Source organism: Rattus norvegicus, chromosome 4 (genome assembly GCF_036323735.1).
Source record: "Rattus norvegicus strain BN/NHsdMcwi chromosome 4, GRCr8, whole genome shotgun sequence".
Taxonomy (NCBI): domain Eukaryota; kingdom Metazoa; phylum Chordata; class Mammalia; order Rodentia; family Muridae; genus Rattus; species Rattus norvegicus.
In genome coordinates this window covers 29,760,859-29,777,467 of record NC_086022.1, presented here as the reverse complement: position 1 = coordinate 29,777,467, position 16,609 = coordinate 29,760,859, and the positions used below count along the sequence as shown (strand labels likewise).

At 40.1% G+C, this 16,609-nt stretch overlaps 1 protein-coding gene across 5 annotated transcripts in view; it reads right to left on the bottom strand.

Moving 5' to 3' along the window:
* The window catches only part of Cdk14 (cyclin-dependent kinase 14), a 594,415-nt gene that overhangs the window by 436,184 nt on the left and 141,622 nt on the right, over nt 1-16,609 (bottom strand). For all 5 annotated transcript variants that reach the window (NM_001395582.1, NM_001395583.1, XM_039107757.2 and 2 more), the window contains one exon: nt 5,049-5,143. In NM_001395582.1, the coding sequence (NP_001382511.1) occupies nt 5,049-5,143 (95 nt within the window). The remainder of the gene's footprint in view (nt 1-5,048; nt 5,144-16,609) is intronic.

Here is a 16,609-nt window from a genome sequence, read left to right as displayed (position 1 = left end):
TGTGTGACCCCACAAAGGTGATGAAACTCTATGCACCAAGACTGCTGACTCGTGAAAGAAGACTGTGGTGGCAGACATTATGTAGGACATCGTGAGAGGTAAATGGAGCAAAGATAAGTACTGTGGTTTATACCAAATAATTGCTTTCTAATGGCCAGTCAGCATCACAGGGCTAACTAACCTCAACGTACAAGTACATTTTATATGATGAATACTACTAATCTTCTTTTAGAAGAAGAATCTTGTGATACAACCATATAATCTTTATTTCACTATACAGAGCATCACTTTAACCTTCCATGCTCTCAAGCTGTCATTAATGGTATAGCTTTCTGACTACTTTTTTTCTCTACTTGCTATCAGGTTCACTCAATATTGAAAAAAAAAAACCTTTAAAGGTTCTCAAAGCACAGTTTCCTACTTTTAATAGCACATTTCTATATTTCTTTACCTGCATAATCTTAATGAGGAATATTTAATCTTCTTAATTTAAAAACCTTCAGCAAAACTATGAGAACACACAAACACACACAAACATATACACACACATGCATACACACATGCACACACATACACACATGCACACACATACACACATACATGCACACACACAAATACATACACACACATGCATACACATGCACACACACACATGCACACATACACACACACATACACACATGCATACACACATGCACACACACTTACTCAAATTAGACCTAAAAGAAAGTTTTCCATTGCATTTTCTCTATCAATTCCTATCACAGATTTTATAAAGATGTTGTAACATAAAATAATTTGGTGTACCAAATTATTTTCAGTATCTTTTGGTAAAGTTATTAAGCTGAAAAAAGTCATTTGCATTGGGACATTGCTAAAAGAGAAGGTTCCTACAATTTTCTGAATTGTACTGAATACATTCATTTTCTCACCTTCAGAGATAGAGGCTGTAAGGGAAGAAAGGCTCAGAAATATGTCTAAAGAGTTTTTTGGTTTTTTTTTAAGTCAAAATCTGGAAAACCTATGATATGCAAAATTGGGAAAACTACAAAATACAAAACCAGTCAGAGATGGTTTAGGAATAGATTTCTGTCAGACTTTCAATGAGAGAATGCCAATACTCTTCAAATTATGCCAGAATGTAGAAACATAACCCAGTTAATTTTATGAGGCCACAGTTACTCTGAATCCTAAACCACATAAATACCCAACAAAGAGAATTATGAACATAGAAACAAAAATTTTCAAAAAATACTTGAAACCCAATCCAAGAACACAACAAAACATCATCTATGATGATCAAGTGTGCTTCAGAGATGCAGGTATGGCTCAACATATATAAATCAATAAATGTAATCAACAATATAAATAAACTGAAAGAAAAAACATGATCATTTACTTAGATGCAGAGAAGGCTGGGGAAAAAAAAATTCAACATCCGTCATCATAAAAGTCCTGGAAAGATCAGAGATACAAGGGACATACCTCATAAAAAACACTTTATGGCAAGCCCATGGCCAACATTATCTTATGGAGAGAGACTCATAACAATTCTCTTAAAATCAGGAAAAAAAAAAACAGGGTTGTCCACTTTCTCCATACCTATTCACTATAGAACTTGGAGATCGAGGGGAAATAATTCGGAAAGGAAAAAAAAATCAAAGTATCTTTATTTTCAAATAATATGATAGTACATACAAATGACCCTAAAAATTCCAATGGGAAACTCCTAAGATGATACACATTCAGTGAAGTATTTAGATATAAAATTAATTCACGAAAGTCAGTGATAAATGACAAATGAACTAAGAAAGAAATCAGGAAAACATACCTTTTACAATATCTTAAATGGTTTGAGGTGACCCTAACCAAACAAGTAAAAGACTTCTATGAAAAAAATTCAAGGGGGTTAGGGATTTAGCTCAGTGGTAGAGCGCTTGCCTAGCAAGCGCAAGGCCCTGGGTTCAGTCCCCAGCTCCGGGAAGAAAAAAAAAATTCAAATCATTGAAGACAATGAAGAAGATATCAGAGACTGAAAAAAATCTTATACGTTCATGAATTGGTAGGATTAATATAGTAAAATTGACATTCTACTAAAGGCAATCTACGGATTCAATGCAATCCCATGAAAAATCCAACAAAATTCCTGATTTCAAGGTGTACAGAGCTAAGGTAATTTTTAAAAAATCATGGTACTGGCACAGGCATGTTGATCAATGGATTTGATCTGAAGACCCAGACATAAATCCACATACCTATGGACACCTGATTTTTTATAAAGAAACCAGAGAGACAGGCTGAAAACTGACAGAATCTTCACCATCTTGTGCCTTTAGGAGCGTCCAAGTAGATCTATATTCATCACCCTGCACAAAACTCGACTCTAAATGCATCAAAGAGGTCAGCAGGTGCCCATAGAAAAGTGATAGCCCTGAACTCATTAGCACAGGAAAAGACTTCTGAAGAGAAAGCCATTAGCACAGGTACTGGAAGAAGAACAATTAACTAATAAGACACCATGAAACTGGAAATCCTCTACATGAAAAAGGATGACATAATTCAGTGTCCTATAGAATAGGAAAAGATCTTTTATCAACTGCACATCTGATAGAGGGTTAATATCCAAAATTAAGGACTCAATATTAAGAGAGCAACCCAAATAAAAGTGGGGGTAAAGATCTAAACAGAGAAGGTCGACGTAAATGGCTGAGAAACACTTGAAGAAATGTTCAAGACCCTTAGCCATTGGAAAACTGCAAATCGGAACTACTTTCAGATTTCGTTTTATGTCTGTCAAAATGGCTACAAACAATAACACAGGTGACAGCTCACTAATGCAGCACGGATACAGGATAAGGGGAACGCTCATCCATTGCTGGTGTCAGTGAAAACGTGTACAGTCACTGTGGAAATCAGAACTGCAATTCCTCAGGAAGATGAGACTTGAATTACTTCAGGATCCACTGGGATGAGAACTTATGCAGCCACTGTGGAAGTTAAGTTCCTCAGGAAGATGAGAGTTGAATTGCTTCAAGATCCAGTTATGTAACTCTTGGGAATATACCCAAAGGATGCTTCATCTATCACAGGCAAACTTGGTCAACCGATTCATTCCTACTCTACAGTAGACAGAAATTTGAAACGACTCCAAATGTCCCTCGACAGAAAAATGGATAAAGAAAATGTGGTTCATATGCATAACAGAGTATTACTCAGCCATCAAAGAAAAAAAGAAATAATGCTATTTGCAGGTAAATGGACAGAACTAGAAAAAAACCCTAAGTGAAGTAATGCAGTGCTCCAAAACAAATAGACTATGTATTCCCTTGTAGGTGGACATTAGCTCTTATGTCAATGAAAAGCTACAATTCATAGAACCACAGAGAGAAGGTATAGAGTAAGGGAATAATGGAAATAAATAGACTTCATTAGGAAAGGGAAAGGAAATAAATATTTATGGATAGATAACAGGGGTGCTGGAACAAGAGAGAAGGGGAGAGGTGAGAGGGATGAGGAAGAAAACTAAAGGGAAAGATAGCTACACTTCAGAGCTATGTGAGAGATAGGGTGGAACCCTAATACAGTAGATTTCTAAAATAAATACATATATGAAAGTGATCTAGATGAAATCACTAAATAATGGGCAAGACATAGACCCAATAGTCCATCTCTTCTCACCCAATGAAACCTCTAGTGGTGGGAATGAGTTACACATAATTGCGTTGTTAGCAAAAGAGATCCCACGGGAATCCCTAAACAATCCAGGCTGTTGCCAAGACAGAAATTACAGAACAATCTCCCCAAACTGAGAGCAAGGTGCCATTTCTAAAGACAACACCTACACAACTTACTGAACATGGAGAACCCTATCTTGTGCCTACCTAGGACCTTCATGACTATGGGCTAGAGTCTTGGTGTAGGAAGGTACTTCGCTGACAATGCAGTTATAAATCTTCAATCTCCATATGATGTCCCGTCTGCAAGCAAAGCTTGTGGGAATAACCGATTGACATCTTGTTTGTATCTAACTCCGTGAGATACAAACCAAGCCTGACACTGCTTTGGTGACCAAGAACCAGAGATTAAATAGCCCAAAGACCCAGGGTAAAGTTGTCCTTTTAAAAAAGTGTCAACAAAATAACTCCCAGTGCCTTCTCCAATCACCATCAGAGAGGCTTCCTCCTGGAGCAGGAGGGGAGAGTTGAAGAGGCCCGTGGCCATTCATTATATGGAAAGTCTCCATCAAATCCCTCTCCCTAGGAGCTCAAAGAATCATGGAGGAGGAGGCAGAAGGAGTGTAAGAGCCAGGGGGTGGAAGACACAGAAAAATGAGGCCTTCTGAACCAACAAAGCAAGATGCATATGAACTCACAGAGACTGAGGAGCAGGCACAGGGCCCGCATGGTCTGCACCAGGTCCTCTGCGGATATATCATGGCTTCCAGTTTGGTGTTTCCATGAGATCCTTGAGTGTGCAAATGGCTGGGTCTCTGACACTTGTGCCTGCTCTTGGGACACTTTTCCCCTGTTGAGCTACCTTGTCTAACTTTGACATGATGGGTTTTTCTTCAACTTATTATATTTTGTTTTGTCTGGTTTGGTTATGATCTCTTAGAAGCCTGTTCTTTTCTAATGAGGGGTGGGAAGGGGGGGTAGATCCCAAGGGCAGGGCAGGGCAGGGAGAGAGGAACTGAGAAAAGTAGAGGGAGGGGAAACTATAATCATTTTAATAAAGGGAAAAATTAAAGAATAATAAGGAATTAATTACTTCATTCGCCTGGAAAATAATTCCCATTTCAGTATTCTTGCTCCATTGAAAAAAAGTAAGCAAAGTTAGGATGAACTAGAGAAGTCCGCAGGACAACCTGCCCCCAAGAAAACCACTTTCGCTAGCTTTCAGACTCCTTTGAAGCAAGCTCACAGGAGCTGGGAAACCAAACAGCTAGAGTCTACTATACAGTAAAAATGAATTGTTTAAATATACTGTTATTCAACACTGAGAACAGACGCACTGCACATAGGATGCATTCCTGAAAACATTTAACTTACTTGCTTTTCCCTTTGTATACTGTTGCATATGATCCTTCCCCTAGTTTTTCCAGTTTTTCGTATGAGTCAGCTTTTCCAAATTTGGGACTTGTTGGCTGAACATAAAACAGAGGGAAAACAAAACAGATTGTATCAATGTAACAATTCGCTGACACTGGATAAATAACTTTTCAATATAAGAACATTTTTAAAACAATGCAATAAACAGTCATAGTACAAATTCAGAACATACAAGCAAACACATGTAGAATTAAATTTACCCATAATTGAACCAAGGGAGAGCTAAAAGTATTTCAATACAGCCTTCTCCCAGGCCTTTCTTGCTGGCAACTGCTTTTTCATATAGATTATCATGAACATTCAATATACATGTTTTATGATTTGGGTTCACACATTCAACATGCTATGAGCATTTTCCATATTGTGACATAATCTAAATTAGAGATCAATAAACTATTGATCACAGGTCAAATGTAGCACACCTCATGGTTTCATACATTCTATGAACATATTTGTGTACGAGAGTACGTGTGTGTGTGTGTGTGTGTGTGTGTGTGTGTGTGTGTGTGTGTTTAAACCCATGTAGAAAACATACGTGGTATCATGAAAGTAGAAGAGAGCCTATGATGAAGGAGGAAGGAGGTAAATTGAGGGTGACAAAAAGGAGAAAAACTACTATATCACATGTTTTCCCTCATATGCAGAATCTAGATCTGGTTATACACACACCCAGGAAAGCAGAGAGGAGACTTCTCACATGGAGAAAGTTTGAGATGACAGGGCAGAATAGTAGAGAAGTTGAATAAAAGAAAGCACAATGATACAAATAACGAAATGTCACAACGACATCCATTACCTGTGTGCCAAGGATAACAATGAATTTAAAATGAAAATAATAAATATGTTCTCCAGTCTCCTTTCTGCTCAAATGTGACACAGTGACTAAAAATACATTTTTTTAAAAAAACCTAACAATTCATGACCACAAAGAAAGAAATTATCTAATCAGCCATTTGGAGGAATCCTGAATGGTATAATGTAATTAGGAATAAATTTTCAGAGAAAAGTTCCAAAATTAGTAAGAAAACAATTAGATTAAAATAGCAGAATCCTTTAAGTACAAATGAGACTGGTCAACCCAGGGAGAAACCTAAGTCTTCCCAAGAAATGTAGAAGGAGACTTAATGTCATAAAAACAGGTGTGGCCTTCGGGGTCCGAGTACCAAGCAAAGACTCAGTTAGCCAGCGTCTATGGAGAGGGCAGTGTAGAAAAAAATGTTCAAAACCCTTAGTCATCAGAAAAATACTATTATGCCTAGTTTTATAACCATGACTTTTTAATTAATAATTTTATTTTTTAATTAAAGTAAAATGACATCATAGCCCTTTGATGGCATCAACAGAAACAAGTGACAGACGTAGAATAAACTGATAATGGTTCTCAGCTAAAAACATGAGTACAAATCCTAAACTCACGAATCAATGCACACAATCATGAAAGATGAACCCATGAAAGAGAAGCATAGAGTTTAACGGGAAGAGGAACTAAAACTGTGTAGACAGAGGTAACAGTGTAAAGGCAAGGCTGCCTCTGAAGTTATTGTATGATCAATATCGAATCAGTTTAATGAGTACTAAGTGAAATGCATAGTGGAAACAGGAATAAACTCAGGTTTAAATCAAATTCTCCCCAGAATCTTTGAGGAAAGGCAGACTGCGATGGCATAGAAACTATGAAGGGGCCGGTTGTGGTGGCGCACACCGGTAGGATTTGCTGAAGGAGGCAGAGGCAGGAGGATCACGAGAAACTATGAAGGGAGATAGCAATAGCCTCAAACTGGCGAGCAATATTTCAAAGGGAAGTGATTTGGCTGGGTGTGGTTGGCACTAAGAAGTCAAAGGTAGTCACAGAACTCCCTGTGAGCTCATTGTGAGTTCCAGGGCAGTTCCTGTCAAAAAACAAACAAACAAACTAAAACAAACAGAAAAAGTAACAAAGGCAGTGACTTTGTATCCCTAATACCACACTGACTAGCTTTCTGACTGAGAGATACCTTAGCACCTGAATCAAATATATTGAGGAACTAACTTACACAGTACTTCAACATAAGGCTTGGCTAAAATAGGGGATGAAGGGCAAGAAAGCAAGGAGAAGAGAAAATCCTGTTATGACTTCTTGACATATTCAGAAGAGAGTGCAGATACAATTAACGCCAAAGCCACCGATTTTAGAATTTTTCTTACATCTTCAAAAGCATTTGCTACATTTTTATTAGTAAGATGTACAAATCTTAAATGCAGGGAAGAAAGGTAAATAGAAAGTTAGAGGAGAAATCCTCCCCCCCCCAAAAAAAATAGCATACTAAGTAAATTGTCATCATATAGGAAGAAAGTTAAGCCCAACCATATCAAAGATTATAATAAACATAAGTGGACCACGTTTGGCAAATGAAAGTTCACAGACTTGTGGGGTGTGAAGAATCCACAGTATGCTATCGAGAAGATTCAGAAACACATTAAGAGAGTATCTGAAAATAAAGGAGAAAAGTCCCTCAAATGTTTATGTTTATAATGGAGTTTTATAGTCTGTGTGCACATGAACATTATCAAGACTGGATATCAGCGGCCTGCATGTAAGCTCTCAACTTGCTTCCTTAACAAAAGTTCATTCTGTTCAATCAGACAAAAACAGATTTGCTACATGTAACGAAATATTTTGTTGTTTGGTTTTTGTTGAATGTTAACAAACAGTGTTGTCCAAACCGCTTATCCAAGGACTGAAATTAATCCCCACTTCTTATCTTGTACAAAAATCAATTCAAAACACGTCAAAAGCTTTCATTTGAAACCTAAAATGTTTAAAATGCTAAGGGAAAACACTTCAAGATACAGGCATACGCAGGAACTTTGTGAATTGGATGCCAGTAACTTAGGGAATAACACCAAAAACCGACAGTTTGAGTGACATTAAATTTAAAAAAACTCTGCACAGCAAAGGAAACAATCACCAGGATGAAAAGACAGCCTGAAGAATGGGAGAAATAAACCTGTCATCTACTCCAGACACAAAGTTACAATGTAAAGGACTGCAAAAATGTATCATCAAATCAACAGGAGAAAGAAGCACAGTCCTGCTTCCCAGACGCTGGGAATCAAGCTTCCCAAACACATCTGTACAGTGACTCTGTAACAGGCTCTGGATTCCTTAGGGTACCTGTCCAGGAGTGGTAGAAATGGGTCACAGTGCAGTTCCATTTGCAGCTTTCTGAGAAACTCCTAGGATGCTTTCTCCAACAGCCACTGTAATTTCCCCCTCACTTTCCTCCCCATCCAGACCAATACATACTGTACCAACACATGTGTCCTTGAGAATGGGTGTTCTCACTGGGGTGATATGGCATCCATAAGAAGTTCAAATGTGAATTTTGTGATGGTTAAGAATGTTCATTTTTTTAAAAAAATTTTCCTAGTTCTCACAAATTTCTTCTTGTGAGAACTCTCTGTTTAGTTTCATGGCCTTTTTTTTTATTACATGGTTTGTTTCCTTGGAGTATAGTTTTGTGGGTTTGTTTCTTTATTTTTTTTAAATTATTGGTCCTCTATCAGACGTGTATCTGGAAAATATTTATTTTCTTCTATTCTGTGAGCTGTCTCCACTCAAACAACAGTTTCCTCCACTCTACAGAAGTTTTTTAGTTTCATGAAATCCCTTCTATGGACTGCTGGTCTCATTTCCAGAGGGTTCAGAGTCCCTTTCAGAATATCCTTACCTTTGCCTATATGTTGAAATGTACTTCCTAACTTTTCCTGTAGCAGTTTCCGGATATCAGGTCATACCCAGAGGTCTTTGATCCATTTGTAGAGTCACCATTCAGGGTAAGATACAAGGAATTATTTACATTCTTTACTTATTGATATCCAGTGGTCGCTGTGCCATTTGTTAATGAGGTTTATGAACAGATGAATGGGTGATGAAAACAGAGTATACATACGAAATGGAATTCTATTCAGCTATAAACAAAAGCAAAGTGAGAGAATTGCAGGAAAGCAAGTGAAGCTTGAAAATTTTATACTGAGGGAAGGTCCAGAAAGACAGACACATCATGTTATCTCTCACATGTGTAGATTAGCTTCTGCCTCGCTTCTGTGTTGAATGTAGGGCATCTCCAGAAACCAGAAATCTAGAAAGGAGACACTGGACAGGGGGCAGGAAACCTTAAAGGAAGAGAGGCAGTTGCGCATAAATGAATGTGGAAAGGGTGGGAAACTGGGGGGGCAGAGGGGTTCAAACAGGGAAGGGTGGTAGACACAGGAGGGTGGGAAAAGGAAGAATCAAAACAAGGGAGGTATGAAAAGTCATAATGAACCTTGCTATCTGGTAACCCAACTGAAAAACATAAAAGATTCAGCAAATACTGTCTAAGGCCAGACAGTGCCAGTCTCGGAAGTAACGGGTCACTGAACAAAATCCCCGGTACCAAGTGTGGGATGCAGGTTCTTGGCATTCCTCTTGCTTGCTCAAAAAAACATGAGGACAAGATCCTAGTGCTAAAGACATCACAAGTCCCAGATGCACAGTCCAGATGGAAGGTCCCTCTCTGCTGGGTAGCTTTCAGAAACGCTGGAAAGTGCTAGATGATGCTCTCCAGTTAGAGGAGGAAGAGCGTCAGTGATCTTACCCAGGTAAGAACTCTATGAACCATAAGTCCAGCCTATGAGACAAGGTGCACCCACTGATACAATGGTGCCCACTGGCACAACTCTTACGTGTGTGGGGGTGGGGGGGTAACCAACAGCTTCCTGGTTGGATTGATGTATACTGCACAGGAGAAAACCGGGCCGAATGCTATAAATCTGATCAAAAAAATGATGACTGAGTATGACTCAGGCCCCTGGAGGGGGAGAAAACTCCTGCTGGTTAGCTAAATTGGAAAAGGTTCAAACCACATTCAAAGGTTAAGGGAGCTTAATCAAAGAAGCCTCTCTTTGTAGTGAGTGAAAGTCAATTCTGAGACCCATGGCTACACAAGATACTAAGAATACGGGATGACAACAGATTTACAGCATCCCTATGGGATGCTTAAAATGAACCCCTTAAAGGATTCAAAAATACTGTGGGAGGCAGGGCTGAAAGAAGGTCAAATCTGGAAGATAAGAGAACGATTGCAAAAAGTTGTCTTTTAAGCAGGCCAAGGTCATGGCAATCATGAATTGAAAATGGCTGTACCCACTGGCATTTGGTCTATACAAATCAGACCCACCCAGCAGTCAGTTGTGAAGGGAGAATGTGTACTACCACTTAGTGATAAATTATTGTCAATGACAGGTAATGGGAGATGGGAAGTCACAGCACCCAGCTGTACCCACTGATGAGCTCACCCGTGTCTATAGTTTCACACCTGGGTTCACAGACATACAGTTACAGTCCACCATCGGAACACAAAATGAAAAGTAACGAATGGAAAAGCAGAGCTGTGTAGGGAGGGGGAGTGGCTGGCTGAGGTGAGAGGGAAATCAGAGGGGAAGAGTAGCCAGAATGCATTATATACATTTATATTTATTATTTATATATTTATATTTGTTTTCAGAGAGAGAAATGATCAATATATACTTATAAAGAGGTTCGACATCCTTAGACATGAGAAAAAGGCAAATTAAAATACTTATGACACCACATCTCAACCCAATCAGAATGGCCGCTACCAAGGAAAAGGACATTGACTGCTAGCAAGAATATAAATAGTAAATTGGTTTACTACTAGTGAAATCAGAGAGGAGAGTTCTCGGGAAAAGAAAGATGTATAACCACTACTTGACCCAGCTATCCCACTACAGAGGGATACATACACACACCTAGAGCATGCTACAACCTTCTACAGAGACACTAGCATTTGAACATCTAACACTTGTTTCTCTACTACAAGAGCAAGATAACATGATGACATAGATATTCAACAACAGATGCAGATAAAGACAATGACCCTTTATACATCCAAAAAGAAAGGTAAGATGACAAATCTAGAACTTACTACATCAATGGAGTTGATCCGATCTCCAAAGACAAAACCACATACTCCCTCCTATGCAGAGCCTGCCTAGCCTCTAAGATTAAGGTAAGCATATTTATGTGGACATGAGTGCAGATAAAGGTCATGAGACTACAAAGGGGCTGTGAGAGGGGAAAGTGGGTTGTCTGGAAGGGTGTAGAGAGGGGTAATAGATACAAGTGACATTCATGGAAGCAGATTGGCATAAGCTGTGGGAGGAAGAAGAGTGAAAGGTCATAACGAAACCTGTGGCTTTATGATAAATGAGGAAGCAATAAAAGGGCTCAGAACACTGGACAATAACAAGCCATCCTTTGTTTAGTCAGAACATCTCAATGTCACCTCAAGGGGCCAGCTCAGTGTAATTTACAAGTTTAAAAGCAGTCTCTCTAAGAATTCCAATGACAAAAGTAGGATGTGGTATCGCACATTACAATGCCAGCACTCAGGAGGCAGAGGCAAGCAGATCTCCCAGAGTTCAAAATCTCAGCTGGTCACTGGTCTACACAGTGAAACACTATCAAAAAAAAAAGAAAAAGAAAGAAAGAAAGGAAGGAAGGAAGGAAGGAAGGAAGGAAGGAAGAAAGAAAGAAAGGAAGGAAGGAAGAAAGAAAGAAGCTCAATGATGGTGGGAAAGAGCTCCATTTGTCAATTAAGATGCCAACTTTTCCCAAGTGTCTATGACATGGTCAGTAACTTGAAGTTATATATACACTAAAGATGAGTGAGGCAAACTCTCCTTATCTTTAATATTGTCATAAATAGAATTATATCCTCAGTCTCAATTATGAAACATGCATATCTCTAGATGCTGGCTGAGCATCATGAACATGTCAAAGGCAGCAGTATAGACTACAAGAAGCCCTTAGGATCAATTACTCAATCCTCAGCCGCAGAGTGGAACACCATAGTAACCCATTTCTGCAACAAATTATCCAATGAGAGGACAATTCCACACGGCCACCCCAAGCTCCATAGTTACATGTCGCTAAATTTTTAATGAAGTACAGACCCAAAATAGAACTCTTGTCTTCGGAGAAGTCAGAAATAACTGGGGCTGTACAACCCTTTCAGCGTCATTTACTCTAGTCTAAGTGTATAAATGGGAGGATCTCCCAGAAACACGACTTTCTCAAAACTCTCTGCTCAGTTTTAATTAAACACATTTTTCCTCAAGGCAAAAACGCGTCTCTTTAATCTGTTCCCATTCCGCACGTGGTACAAGAAGGGGAAAAAAAAAAGCAAAATCTGGTGATTAACAATATTTTAAGAAAATACTCTAACTAGTAATGAAGCACTGCTCTTTAGACATGGACTGGTTGTTAGAGGTGCCCAAATGCTGCAGCCTGGGTAGCATCAACAACAGAAACGGTGCCTCCTAATTAGGCAACACGGCAGATCAAGACAGCAGAGGCAGGTTCAGTCTCTTGACGTTGCTCTGTGTTGACCCATCTCCTACCGCTTCTCGCTCTGTGTCACCTCTGTAGTGTCCCTCCCTGGGTCATAAGAACATCAGTTACCATGGATTAGGAAGCAGCCCATTGACCTAATCACCTCTTCCAATGGGGTCTGCAGTACTGTGGTTCAGAATTTCAACATAGAGATTTGGGGCAGGGGTGGTGTCGGGGACACAGGAAAAAATACACAGACTGTCGTTAGATGAATATACTTCGAATTTTTATATAGACAGAATGGGAGTTGCAGAGGAGATCCAAGTCATTTTTTTTCTTTCTAATGAGATTTTGTTTCCATATATGTTCAATTACACATTACACTGAAGAGCTTTTTGCTTTTTCTCTCCAGAAAATATACATAAAACTCATGCAAGATGCAATGGACATTTGCATTCAGAGCTGCCTGACTAGTCCTGTGTGGGCTATGTTCTCCCTCATTCTCATCCCCAGGAAACAGCTTGAGCATGTCGCACTTCACCATCACCCTCCTGAGCCCAAGTTCGAAATAGAAATCGTAAAACCTATATTAAACTTCAGTATAAAATGATCTTCAATGGAGAAAATATTGTGTTCACAGTTCCTCTCTAAATTATTTTAAATCAGAGTGGAGAAATCTTCACATTTGCTTTTGGGCTCCTTTCACAATGAATCTGAAATGGAGAGAGAGGTAGCCGCTGAAAACACCCCTCTGCTCCTCTCGGGGGGCTCCTCTGGCTACTGCATACTGAGGAAAAGTGCAAGGACCCCACGAACTGAAGGGAGAATGGAGGTCATTTTTCCTCTCGTGAGAGGCACAAGTAACCAACTAGTTTCACTCTTCATCCTCTGCCATGAATATGCAATTGTATTCAAATAAGACAGCAACACTTAAAAAAACTGCATGGAGAAAAAAATTTTAAACGTTAGAGTTTTCACGTTATAAATAAAATTCCCTATTTTATTCACAAGAAAGAAGGTCAAGCCAGAGAAGATACCAATGGCACATAGGTTTATTTTTCTAACTAAATGGACTTGGGTGTATTAACCATCGTGGCTAAAGTACATCCTATTTATTGACCCTGCAAGGGCAGGAAGTTAACACTTTGCCACATTTTGCAGCAAAGCAATCAGTTATTCGCCCTGTGGAACTGACACATAGACACTGTGGAAATGCCGTATAACTTGCAGCTCAATCATACAGGCTTCGTCAGATGAATCAAAGGCATGGGGTTCCTCTCTCAGAAGAGCTCTGGTCTCTGAAAGAATGGTTCTCTGGAACAGGGTGTGTATGAGACAGTCTGAGCTTTGAGGATTAGAGTCTCACAAACAAGTCTTCTATTTTAAGTATGGAAAAGTAGTCTGGTGTGCAATTACCATGTATATAAATAAGAAATCCAAGTGCCAAGTGTTTAAAGAAGCCAAGAGTAAAAGACCCCCTATCAAATGAACAAGACCAAGTGTACTCTATAAGGAAGGGGGAGTCCTGTTTTTAAATTAAAAGATCAAGCCTTTCTTCACACAACTTTATTATCCATCCTGTTTAAATGAAGACACCAGATCAGATCAACATGCAGTCAGTCACCCTGTGCATTAGCTCCGGCAATGTGACCTCAGGTGGACACAGCCTTCTGGGACAACTGTCTCCTTCTTATCGCTTCTCTACTTAGAGCACACGCTTGACAGCACTTGGAAATATGGATGGCTAATGTGTAATTGCTAACAGACACTCCATAGAGACATTTGGATTTAATGAGATAATGTTAATACATTTTTCAAGAAGAGAATAGAAGTGCAAAGGACTGTCAATTGTCTGGATCACTGGAGGGGAACATTGGTCTGGATAATGGAAGGTGCGCCTGCTGCAGCTGAACAGGGCTGGCCTCGCCGCCACTCAGGAGGCAGGGCCTGAACAGCCCCGCGCCGTGTCTCAATAGAGGTAACAAATACCGAAAATACTAACGGTTTGCTCGTTAGCCTTTGGCCTTTATTACCTAAATATAATCCTGACAGACACATTGGGAGATTGGTTCTACTATCCCATGTGGGCATGGAGAATACAAGGCTGGAGAAGTAACAGAACTTACCAGGGATGCTATAGCTACCGGCAGAGCCAAAATTAAAGTAGTCGATGAGGAATAAAAACCTTTCCTTTATTACTACTGTGCTGGAAAATAGTTCCATGGATTGAGTTTTCACCCAAATGACGGGAATATTAATTGGGCCTAGCTCTACGTTAGGCTGAACTCTCATTCCTAGGAGCAGGGGTGGTTGTTTAAACTGCACCATTATAAAATGCATGAGTAGCCCTTAACGTGCACGTGCATTACAATGATATATACATAACTCCATACTGACTTTATGGGAGACTAATTCTCGTTGTCAGTAAGAATGAGAGGCCGTTTGCCTGAGGCTGCGGAGAAGCCCTCTGTCCTCAGCATTTCATACATCCTGACAACTACCTAAGATTCATAGCTCAGAAGAAGAAGGCTTTCCTTGGATTCATGGCTTCAGGGTCACCTGACTCCATGGCCACCTTTGTGGCCTGTGATGGCTCAGTTCCAAATGAGAGAGAGGAGCGTGTATCAGAAGGTCTCTTTGCCTCATAGCAGATGGGATTGGGGCAAAAGAAAAGAGAGGGGAAGGGAGAAAGGAAGAGAAGGGAGAGGGGAAAGAAGAGAAAGAAAAATGGAAGACGAGAGAAACAAGTAGGTTGGAAGGACACATGACCTAGTTCCCTTGTCTAGGTCCGACCCCGTGAGGCATGGGTAATGACCAAGTCTTCCATGCATGGCCTTTGCTAGGCAGCCATGTAAGACCAGATACCACCGACTGCAAGAAATCCACGACTAAGAACTGTCGCAGTAGGTACTCTGTGTGCTACATGGCGATTACAGTAAGGGAGGGGAGGGGTAACCTCATAACAAACACTGAGATCTACACTTGCTGCCAGTCATGTTGTTCTATCCCTCATACCCCTGAACAGGATCTTACGGCTCAGTATTGCTGCATCACTAAGGCAATCCAAGTTAATGGAGAACTCGATGGCAAAGCTGAACTAAACACTGGACAAAGGTACGGGTCCAAGTAGCAGACATGGGAACAGGATGCCAAGAGGTTTGGTTCCATGTGGGGAGTTTTCACTCCCAAGAGAACCCAGAATGAGTCTGGGAGGACCCTCATTGCAAACCCATACCTCCGTCCTCTCTCTCCAGGTTGGCGCTACCTAGCAGGACAAGAAGCTTTCCACGGTATGCAAAGGTTTATCTCTGCAGGAGTTTGTAGGATGTATGGAGAAACTCCACCTAAATAAGCTCGGCAGATGTCATCCCTAATTAATAAATACCTTCTAACCTGGGACACCAAGAAAGTCTACCTTTGGGACTCCGAACAGCTCCAGATCCCAACAGTAAGAGAGTACTGATAGGCTGGGCAGAAAGTGACAGACAGCAAAGGCTAGTGAACGCCCATATTGTCCGTCATTGCATTCAATACTACTGCTAGGGGAGAAAGCAGGCACTCAGCAAAATGTTGGAAACAGACTATCGAATGCCTTTTTAAAACACCTTAATTGTTATAACGTTATATTCTTTATAGTCTGCTTGAATTTTAACATGCCAGGGTCTGAGGGCAGGGGTGACTACAAGTATAGACTAGCATTATAGCCACTGATATCACTGTAGTCTTGATTCTTGGACTTCAGCCACTGTTCCTAACCTGTAACAAACAGTAGCTAAAACACACACACACACACACACACACACACACACACTCATACACACACATGCATGTATGCATGCACACACACAGGAACATACATGCACATGAAATGAAGGTGTGATTAAGGTTTGCAGTGGTTTTAGCTTCTGGCTTTTTGCTGTGTTTTTCCTTTGTGCAGTAGTAGAGATTGAACACAGGGCTTTATCCATGATGGACAAGTTTTCTGCCCCTGACTTATATCCTCATTCCAAGGTGTGGCACTTTGATATCATGTCTACTGTTTTAGGTACTACGTGTAAGAAATCATCACTTCCTCATTATAACAGCAGCAGGCGCAGCGCCACGCTTCATCCCGCTGTCCTTT